The 10131-nt window shown below is 45.1% G+C and overlaps 1 protein-coding gene across 50 annotated transcripts in view; it reads right to left on the bottom strand.

Moving 5' to 3' along the window:
• Positions 1-674: 674 nt before the first annotated feature.
• Positions 675-10131, bottom strand: part of IGFN1 (immunoglobulin like and fibronectin type III domain containing 1) — a 29313-nt gene continuing 19856 nt past the window's right edge. For all 50 annotated transcript variants that reach the window (XM_052702465.1, XM_052702490.1, XM_052702470.1 and 47 more), the window contains 12 exons: positions 9723-9847; positions 8771-8912; positions 7915-8211; positions 7059-7358; positions 6471-6644; positions 5927-6055; positions 5305-5607; positions 4745-4833; positions 3763-3958; positions 3145-3444; positions 2333-2659; positions 675-1587 (listed from right to left, as the gene is read on the bottom strand). In XM_052702465.1, the coding sequence (XP_052558425.1) occupies positions 1574-1587; positions 2333-2659; positions 3145-3444; positions 3763-3958; positions 4745-4833; positions 5305-5607; positions 5927-6055; positions 6471-6644; positions 7059-7358; positions 7915-8211; positions 8771-8912; positions 9723-9847 (2396 nt within the window). In that variant the 3' untranslated portion in view covers positions 675-1573. The remainder of the gene's footprint in view (positions 1588-2332; positions 2660-3144; positions 3445-3762; positions 3959-4744; positions 4834-5304; positions 5608-5926; positions 6056-6470; positions 6645-7058; positions 7359-7914; positions 8212-8770; positions 8913-9722; positions 9848-10131) is intronic.

Below are 10131 nucleotides of genomic sequence, written 5' to 3'. Positions count from 1 at the left end.
CTACCCCAGGACTTGCTTTCTGCCCTAACAGGATCTTCTGTCACATAAAGCAGTGCCACCCCAGCAGCCCCACTCTGCCCCAGGCAACACGAAGCCCTGAACCACAGATTGTAACAAGCTTTTCCCAGCACGAGGAGTGGCCAGATTTTGCTCAGCTCCGCAGCTACCATCTCCCAAAGTCACAGCCCTGCTGCAAAGAGCAATAGCAGAAGGGCTGCAGAACGGGTTGTAGTGATTTCTCTAGATGTCACCAAACAGCAGCACGTGTTCAGCCCCATCAAGGTGCCAGGAGTGGTTTGCCAGCCCACAGGGACCACAGCATGAGATCCTCGTGTGAAGCCAACAGCGAATGAGCAGCACAAGGAATGCAGGAGGGTTTTAGCAGCGCTGCCTGAGCAACACGATTCCTCTCTGCTATGCCAGCAACTGCGTGACTGCTGCAGGTGCCAGCCAAGAATAGCAAATGTAATGCCACACATTCACTGCTCAGTCCTGCAGCAGTCAGCACCAGTAAATCCAAAGCTAGTGAGACCTCGCTGGTGTTTATCACTCAGCTTTGCAAGAAATATACAGGCATTGAACGTGAAAATGCTGCTCTAATGGAGCTGGATTAGCATTCAGAAGCGGCTGGGCCTCTTTCCCAAAAAACAAACACATTTTACACTGAAACACTGTAATTTTACTGAACAACTGTTTAATGTAACGATCTGCTGTTCCTACATCTGTACAACATTGTACAAAATATAACCAAAAAACATTTCAGCCCCATATAAATGTTGGACTGGCTGTCTGAGGACCCAGTGGCTTTAAGACTCTCTGAGATGCTGTCACGGAAACTGTTGTGGTGCCAAAGCTCCAAGGCACTGTGTGGTCACCAGCACGTTTTGGCTTTCCAGTCTCATTCTCCATTCAGTGATGGAATCCTCCAGCCATAGCAGAGGACCTTTGGTTGTACTTCGTACTTCTGGTCAAACATGAAAGATTTTTAACCTCTTTTAGCATTAAGCAATAATACTCTAGGGATGCCACGGGGCAGGGACAGCTACGTTTCAAAGGTGACGTGAATGTGGCAGCTCAGCACTGCTACATCCTTTTTTGTAGCTGATCTGCTCACGCAGATACAACTGGGTGTAGATTTCCATTCATTCTTGTCCACCCACTTTCACTGCCAGTAGCACAGGTTCATGTTGCCCTGTCTGAGAATTGCTCTTACACAGATAAAGCCAGCAGCCCAAGCAGTGAGAGGAGAGGCAGAACGGTCTCACACCTGTCTTCTCCACGCAAAGTCTCATTCTGGCCAATTGTTTTTCCCTCTCATCTTCTGAGTTTCGGAAGCTTCTCATTTGTATTTTAAAGGTCGTAGAAGAAAATCAGGATCACACAATTCCCAAAGCTTTTCCCCACCGTTTTGACTACGATGCAGCATCCTGTTCAAAATGCAACTACCGGATCTGAAAAAGCACTCAGACTATATTGCACATCTGAAAACAGATACGTAGCCTTTGTGCAGGGCCAGTGCTCAGAGAAAACCTTGTTCACACTGGAGTGCAGAGGAGGTTTCAGGAAGGTCCTGTCACAGGCAGGAGTCTGAAAGTAAGAGGAAGAGAAGTAACTCAGCAGGGGAACGGGCTGACAGGCATAATCCTCAAATGTTGGATGGTCAAAAGGACCAGCATCTGAGAAAGGATTTATTTGACCCATTTCTCCATTCATACAATCTCACCAAAGCATCCTGACCTACATACAGAAACATATCTCAAACTGAAGGATATTTCATGATGAACTGAGTGAACTGCCCATGAAATGTGTCCATAAGTCCATTCCCCACGCGTCCCTCGGCCAACGACGCTCATTCTGCACCCACATCAGGACCCTCGTTGACTCTGGCCAACTTAGAATCACTCTTCTCTTCTCATTGCCTTTGGTCAACCAACCCCAGCTTCTCTCTCTCTGTTTCACCTTCCTACCACCCAAGTCTTCTGTCCCGCATCTCCTTCACTATAGAGAAATCTAACATAGATTCTACCTTATTAAATGAAGACTGGATATTTATTCCTAAAAGATTTGGTCAATGTCAATCCAAACTGCTGCACTCATGAGGAAATCAAGTATTTTTCTTTCTCCACATTTGCCTTTCCATTTCTGTTTCACTTTGACCACTCTGTAGGTTAATTAAAAGTTCCATAAAGCAGTCCAGACACATTCTGCATCTCAGGATACTGCTCCTATCAATACATACACCTGTATGGCTACTATTCTTAAGGCGTCCTGACACAATAATGTTTACCTTGACACCACACGATGAAAGAAAGGGATGCTTAAAGACTGTTACCTTTAACAATGAGGGAGGCTTTGCTGAAAGCACGGCCCAAATCATTGGTGGCTTCAACCATGTAGTCACCTTCATCAGCCTTGGAAGCACCGAAGATCACCAGGGAGCAGACACCAAAGTTGTTTGTGCCGAAGTAGGAGGGATTGTTGGAGAGGTCTCTGCCATCTTTGTACCACGTGATTTTGGGGGGTGGGTGGCCTCCAACCGCACAGCTCATGCGGCACTCGGTGCCAGGGATCACCACGTGAGGCTTCAGGGGGACGAGGAACCTTGGCGGCTGGTTCTGATTTACTCCCTTGTACCTCTGTGGTCTGAGTTGAACGTCAGCTGGTGGAAGAAGGAAAAAAGCCTCGTACAACACTGCACACAATCGCTCAGGCGCTGCTTCATGGGGATGGAAGTCAGAGCAAAGGATGGCTCAAAAGCACGGCAATTAACGTCTGGCATCCTGCACCTCCTCGTCTGAGATGCAGCACACCTGTGGATTGTAATTGCTGTTCCTTCTCAAACAGGCCAGAGTGTAACTTGCAGCCACAAACATTAGTTTCTGCAAAATTCAAGCCCTAGATGTTGCTGGGAATTAGTATCACAAATTACCTGACATGGGAGGAAACAAAGGCCTGCAACAACAACCATGGAGAAATGATAATCCTTCCCTACCAAAATGGAATTTCTTAGGGTGTTCTCTACGCACTCTCATTTTGGGCAACTAAATGCTTACAGGAGGAGGGACCTATTCCACTGTGGTAGAAACAAGGAACACAGCACAACAACAACATCACACAGATGGCTTATCTGTAAAAGCATTTTACCCTTCTGTTTTCGAATTCTCCAAGGCTGCGCAGTGTCGGATGGACGACTGGATCCCAAGTAATTTTTTGCCACCACCCTGAAGTAGTAATCCCTGCCTGGGATCACACTGGTGTACGTGAACTTGTTGGTGTAGATCAGGTCACCCACCACGTGCCACACGCCCTTCTGTGATTCGCGTTTCATGACTGTGTAGTAGAGATTGCTTTCCCATTTCTCAGATGTCGACGGCTCCCAGGTTACTGTCACTATATTTGGCACATTCTCTCTCAGTTCAATAGGTCCAGGTGGTTGTGGGATATCTGTCAGATGAAAATAAGCAATACAGGAGATGCAGGGAAAGCAGCACAGCACCCTAAAAGCTTCAAGTCCATCACGTATTTCATGATTGAGCTTTTGGGAGACACCCTGGTCATCAGATGGGACAAAATTCGGTTCCTTCTCCAGATGCACAAGCTTGTTTGTTACTAACTGAGCTTCTGCTGCATTAGACCAAACTGCTGGGACTCCTTCCCTTCTTGTGGATAAAGGTAAGAGAGCTGAACTCAGTCCACTGCCTACCACGTATTCACCTGTAAGTCTGTTATGCACACAAACACAGAAATGCAGGTGATAGTTACCCGTAACTTGAACTTGGAAGCTGAATGTTTCTCTCTTCCCTGTCCCACTCGTGAGCTCAACAGTATAGATGCCACTGTCAGTGAACTCAGCTGCTTTAATCAGCAGCTGGGAGGAACCATCCTGGGTGCTTATTTTAGCACGGCTTGGAAGAGAAGCTCCATCCTTTAACCAGGTCAACACAGAATCTGGAGGTGCCTGTGAAGAATAACTCTGGTTACAGCACAGGTGCTTCGCCTCCAAATGACAGTTCTGTTACCTCATTAAAATGCACACCTACATGACACAGCTAAGGGTTGCATTGGAATATCAGAGATTGGCTCTAAGAGCCCTGGATACAGAGCTGCTCAAGAGTTTCTCAGTACAGGTACAGCTGTCAAACAAGGTTTGCTAGATCACAAACAACAGACATCAGCAGTTAATGTTTTCTACTTTAAAAAAACATTTGCTTGTTTCTGAAAGAAAGAAAAACGTCCTTGAAGTGCTTATTTCTATTTCTCCATCTTTGGGCTCTACATTCCAAAAGAGCAGCTGAGTTGGAGCAGGGTCAGCAGTACGCACACTTTACCTTCCACACTCCTCCTGATATCCCAGACTTCACCTGTTTTGTTCCAACCTTATGTCACAGCACACTGGATTTCTGTAAGTGACAACTTATGCCCTGCTGTGCAGGAAGACAAACGCAGTCAAGAGAATGTTGCTAGAAGTGCTACCCCCAAAGGCTTTCTGAGGGAGCTGGAGATCAGTTCCAGATGGTGGTAACTCTGAGATGGTTGGATGGAGAGCATTCCAAGCACTTTATTTGCTGGGGTTACTGAATGACTATAAATCTCATAAACCACCAATGTCAAGAGTGACAGCTGAATTCTTTTTTCCTGTTTTCCTCATGCAGAAAGCATACGCAGCACAGGCAGATTAAAGGATTTGCCCAGTGTCTTGTACACGTGGAAAAAAAAAAAAAAGGATTTCAATCTGAAAGCTTACCTCAAAAGGAATATTCACTCGAATGGCGTTTCCTGCTTTTATAAGCAGGAAATTTTTCACTGTTTTGTCTATTATGAACCTGGGAAAAACTGGAAAAGACAGTGATTACTGTAAACAGTTTTATGTTATGACAAAATCATCAGCTGACAACTCAGGTGCATGTGCTAGCCTTTCCAACAGCTTGTCTGCAGGCTGTTGATAAAGACAGCAGTACAGTAGAAAAAAAGTTCCTCGATTCACTAGCAGAGTTCTTTGCTAATCACTGCACCTTTCATGTTTTATTGTTTTTTACCTAGCACTCTAATTAAATGAGAGGAAAGGATGTTCAGCTACGTTCACTACAGTGTTTGCATACATCTGATGTCTCAGCCATGGAAAAAACTATGGCATGCTTCACCCCCTCACACGGATGATCCTCTGTGTAAAATGACACGAATGCAAAAAGAAACTGCAATGGACACTGATGGGGAGCTGGACTAAGAGCACTTCTTGATGCTCTCAAAAATTCTTTGTGCTTTGAGGGATCTTGAAGAGGAATAAAAGCTGATGTGGAGACTTACCAACGGGACGAACAACTTCAGTGAAAGCTTCAAGCTCTGTGGCTTCTCCTGGGCCACAGTCATTGATGGCTCTCACACGTAGGAAGTACGACTCCTTGGCTTGCAGGCCTTTAATTTTGTAAGTGGTCGTTTCTATAGGAAAAATGTTGCATTTGGTCCAGCTGAGGCTGTTGGCAGATCGCATCTCCACGTTGTAGCCTTTCGCACCACTTCCCTCTTCTGCTTCAGGTACGTTCCAGGTCAAGGTGACACTGCTGCTGTCACTGATGGTCATCTTAAGGTCCCTCACTTTACCTGGAGGTTCTGAAAGGGAAATTTCATTTAATCTGTTTTTCTGGTATACGTGTACCCTCTTTTCAGTCACTTCCTGAGATCCCCAACGTTCTTGCAGTGCATTGGATCTCCACTCTGCACAGGGCATCCACCATATCCTGACTTAAACATCACACAGGAAATCCTTCCATTCCTGTCTCGTGCAGACAGCGCACGCTCAGCCATGGAACATTGCCCATTTGTTATCTTCACATACTTCTACATAGCTCTGAAATCACTGCCTCCTCAGTAACATCCCAGTCTCAATTCAGGTACTCCCAAGACAGAAGGATGGAGGCAGTTCACTTACTTGTGGAGTCCCGAGCAAAGGCAGCTTGTGATGCTGCACTGATATCTCCCATACCAGAAGCATTGACAGCTGCCACACAAAATTCATATTGCAGACCCTTCTTGAGATCAGTTACTTTCAGCTTCTTGTCTGCAGACAGAAAATGAGAATGTTGGCTTGAGTGAGCAGTTCCCCAAGCAGAAAACAGTGAGACAATGTTGTACTTTTAATCCATGCAGAACAGTAGACTGAATCCTCAGGAGTAAAGTACAAATGCAGTCCCAAGTTCCCTTGTCTTCTCCTATCCTAGAGCATGCATACTTCTGAGGCACGTTCACTGTATACCATTCCAAAGAAAATATTCTTTGAGAGCTATTAAGCTACAGACAGGACAACATTGCTTTTCCTTATAGGATAATCCTAAACTCTTCTATATCAGAGAAGAGCTTAGCCTGCACCTGATGGATATAACAGCACATGCTACCTTCTGATCTCAACACAGATGAGCTCTCAGCCTTTTTTCAAGCCTTTCAAACTCGTTCCAGGGTTTGAGTGAGCCACCCACCTGCTATGGGCACACTGTTGACTGGCACCCAGGTCATGCTGCCCATCTTGCGTTTCTGAACGATGTACCCCGAAATTCGGGAGCTCCCAGTTTTCCGAGGTGCCTTCCAGGATATTGTGATGGTGTCTGCGCTGACACCGACGATCTCGGGAGGATCTGGGGCACCAGGTGTAGCTAAGAAAGACATCAATGGTTTATTATTAGAATACTTCTAGTGAAAGATATGGAAATACACCTGCTGGATCATTTCCTCCAGGTTTCTCCAATGCATTTATGTGGGTGTGTTTTGAAAATCTGACTGAGACCACTCTGATCACTTCCATGGCCCTCCTATGGACCCACTCGAAGAAGTCCACATCTCTCCAGCACTGGGAGCCCCAGAGCTGCCCTTGACCTACTGACCACACTCTTTTTTATGCAGCCCAGGCTATGACTGCCAAGCCCAGGTTTGTGTGAACACTTCACAACCATGACTCAGGTTTAAATATGTAGCAACATCCAAAACGCAAGCAGTTTTCTTGACGTGAAACTCTGCTAATGAATTTCCCATAGGGTTTTGGGACACCATCACAACAAGTTATTCCTCACCTTTACTGATTGTCACCACCTCATCTGATTCCAGTGCATCGCTGCTTCCCTCTGCATTCACAGCTCTCACTCTGAAGTAGTAACTCATGTCCTGTTCCACTTTGCTGGTAGTGAACGTGGTGCAGCTCCTGGGGGTTTCTCCCACGGTCACCCAGTCGCTCTTGCCCACCTGCTGTTTCTCAATAATATAGTTTTGTACTGGTTTGCCCCCATCATCTTTCGGGGGATTCCACTGAATGGTGACATCATTTGCAGAGCTTTCTACAATTTTCAGGGGTCCTGCAGGTCGCTGTGGCTTGTCTGAAAGACAAACACAAGCAGCCTAGTTCCAGATCCAGATGCATTCCCAGGCTTGGAGCAGACAGTCTCACTCACCAGCACAGACTCAGTTTCTGATGGTACATATGCCTACTCGCAGATTGAAATCCAGGCACTTAAGCTGCCTCTTTAAATGTCTCTCCTAATTTTAATAAACAAGGGAGGAAGCCAGGCCCTTGCTCCACGGGCTGACCGTTCTCATAAGCATTGCACTAAGAGTACAGACATTTATGGCAGGATTGAGTTTGACCTTGATGTTATGTCTGTAGATTTGCCTGCTGTGTATAGCCCTACTTTCCACAGTCTCCCAGCGTTCAAAACTCAATTAATGAGGCTGTCCAAAATGAAACCAGACACGTGTCATATTAAAGGGCAAGTAGCACGTCAACAACCATTGCCTGCATCTTGATCTATTGGAAACACAGCCTTGTTCACCCTGGAATAGCTGGTAGTCTTAAGCAAGGCTGTGACCAGAAGTACTGGTTCTGCTCCCTCAGCCTTATGATGGAAGCCATCGTAGATGTGATGGGGATCTTACCTATTACCTCAACCTTTAGGTCAATATCCAGGATTCCACTGTCATTCTTCAGCCTGACTTTGTAATCCCCACAGTCCTTTCTCTCTGCATTGGAGATGGACAGCATGGTGAAGGTGTCTGTTTTATCAACACGAATCCTTGAGTCATCTCCCAGTTCTATTTTGTCCTTTAGCCACATTGCTCTGACTGGAAGCCGGCCCTCAAAAGGGATCTTGATCACAACTTTCTCCCCTGCCTTGGCCACAGTAGGAACACTCATTAAGTTTTTTAGGAGAATTTCGTTCACCTGTGGAGGATCTAAAACAACAGTGCAAGGTCATTAAAAACTGCAGATCAAAGAGGATAAGGCTAACCTTGGAGGGAAGGACTTTCCCCCCTTCATTGCTGCTCTATATTCCAAACATACATTCCAAAATATATTCCAAATAGTTTAATTTGGTTCTCTGGGGGCTTATCCAAATCAGTCCATGACACTGCAAAAGCATGCACCTTCACCTTCATTTGTACACTCCGTGCTTCACACTGTGCACTTTGCTACAGGACAATTTTCTAATAGCATTTATGGCATCAATTTGCTCCTTCGCACTGGAGCAAATTTTCATCAGCAGCACAAGAATGAAGAGCCTGGTTTAGTAAAGCAATATGTGCACCCACCAAGTCTTTAAATCAGTAGTGAGAAGCTTTGCACGAAGGCTCCACAGTTATATTTTTATGTACCAGCTTGTTACACCTCCCAGATACTAATTACAATTAAATCCCAATAGCCAACAATGGGTCCTGAGTGAACCTGCCCCATTTCAAGCACTGCAAGACCAGCATTCTGCATTGAAAGCATGGGTTGTTTGAACAGACTCACCTTCAACAAAAATTGAAGCTTCAGTTTTTATATCTCCAGCTTCAAACCTGTACTTCCCAGCATGAATGTCTTCTACCTTGCTAATAATGAGTTTGTGAACTAGGCCTTCCTTCTCCAAAGTGACTCCTTCCATGCTTGTTAACTACAAGATAAAGCCCAAGTGCTCAAATTAAAATAAAAAGGAAACATTTATGAATGCCATACATGTTTCATTACAATATTATCCTGGGATTACGTACCTGCTGACTAATTCACCACCACAAAGGCTTGAATCAAAGTTCATTACCATAAATAGAAGCGTTAATTGTTCCTCTGCCCCTAAAATACTACTGTCACCAAAGCCTCTTTTTCTATTCTTAATGCTAAAACTTTGGTCCAGGCTCCAGGATGGCACCTTGGAACTTCTGACAGCATCACACAGATCCCACAGTCTGACCTGGGTTGCTTAATGTTCTTTTGGGATATAGAATATGATGCCTACACTTGATTCTAAGCACTAATCTGTATGAGTACCTCTGGTGCTACGCCTGCCTGAAGATGATTTGAAGGTTTTACTTTATTTTTTGTGTATCTCTCTGACACACCAAAGAAAAGCAAAAGGATTGCAGCACAAAGAAAAGCCCCATTTCATCGCCACCTATGTAAAAGAATCATAGACTGGCTTAGGGTGGAAGGAACCATAAAGGTCATCTGGTTCCAACCCTCAAATGGAAAACACAAAGGAAAATCCAAAGCTTCCTAAGGAGGCAAGGATGGAAATGTCTTGAAGCAGGAAGGTGAAAAAAAAATCTTGGTGAGCTTCTAACCAGAATATTTAAACAGTCTCCTGCAGAGGCCTTCTAGGACCATACTCAGAGCAGAGGGATGGGCATCTTGACACGATACTCAATGAGAAGTCAAGTCAGAGAGCAGGGCATTACCAAGTGAAGAAAACAGGCTAGAGGACACTTACCTTTAACCCATCCTTAAACCAGGTTCCTGTTAAGTCATGTCTATTGACAGCACACGACAGCTCAGTTGGTTCCCCTTTCAGGACTCTGACATCAGCTAACTGCTTGTTGACACGAGAGCGTGGAGCTGAAAGTTCAGACAAGAAAATGTTGAAAAGATGCTAAGTCTGTCTTGCACTGACAGAGAGTGCAGTGAGGAGAAAAGACAGTTTTGGTTGTTTTAAATACATCTACCTCAGTCATAACACGTTGTGGTGGGCTTTTTTTAATGATGATGTTGGCCAGCTGCACTGAAGGACATTCTAGTTGGCTGCATACAATACAGTCCTTGAATGTACAATATACTTCTTGTGTGCTTCTTGCAGTTCCACTGGGCACGTACAGCCCCTCCACCATACACATCAGTTTTCT

Source organism: Tympanuchus pallidicinctus, unplaced genomic scaffold (assembly GCF_026119805.1).
Source record: "Tympanuchus pallidicinctus isolate F22 unplaced genomic scaffold, pur_lepc_1.0 scaffold45, whole genome shotgun sequence".
Lineage (NCBI taxonomy): Eukaryota > Metazoa > Chordata > Aves > Galliformes > Phasianidae > Tympanuchus > Tympanuchus pallidicinctus.
The sequence above is the reverse complement of the archived record's forward strand: the minus strand, read 5'-3'. Positions and strand labels throughout refer to the sequence as shown.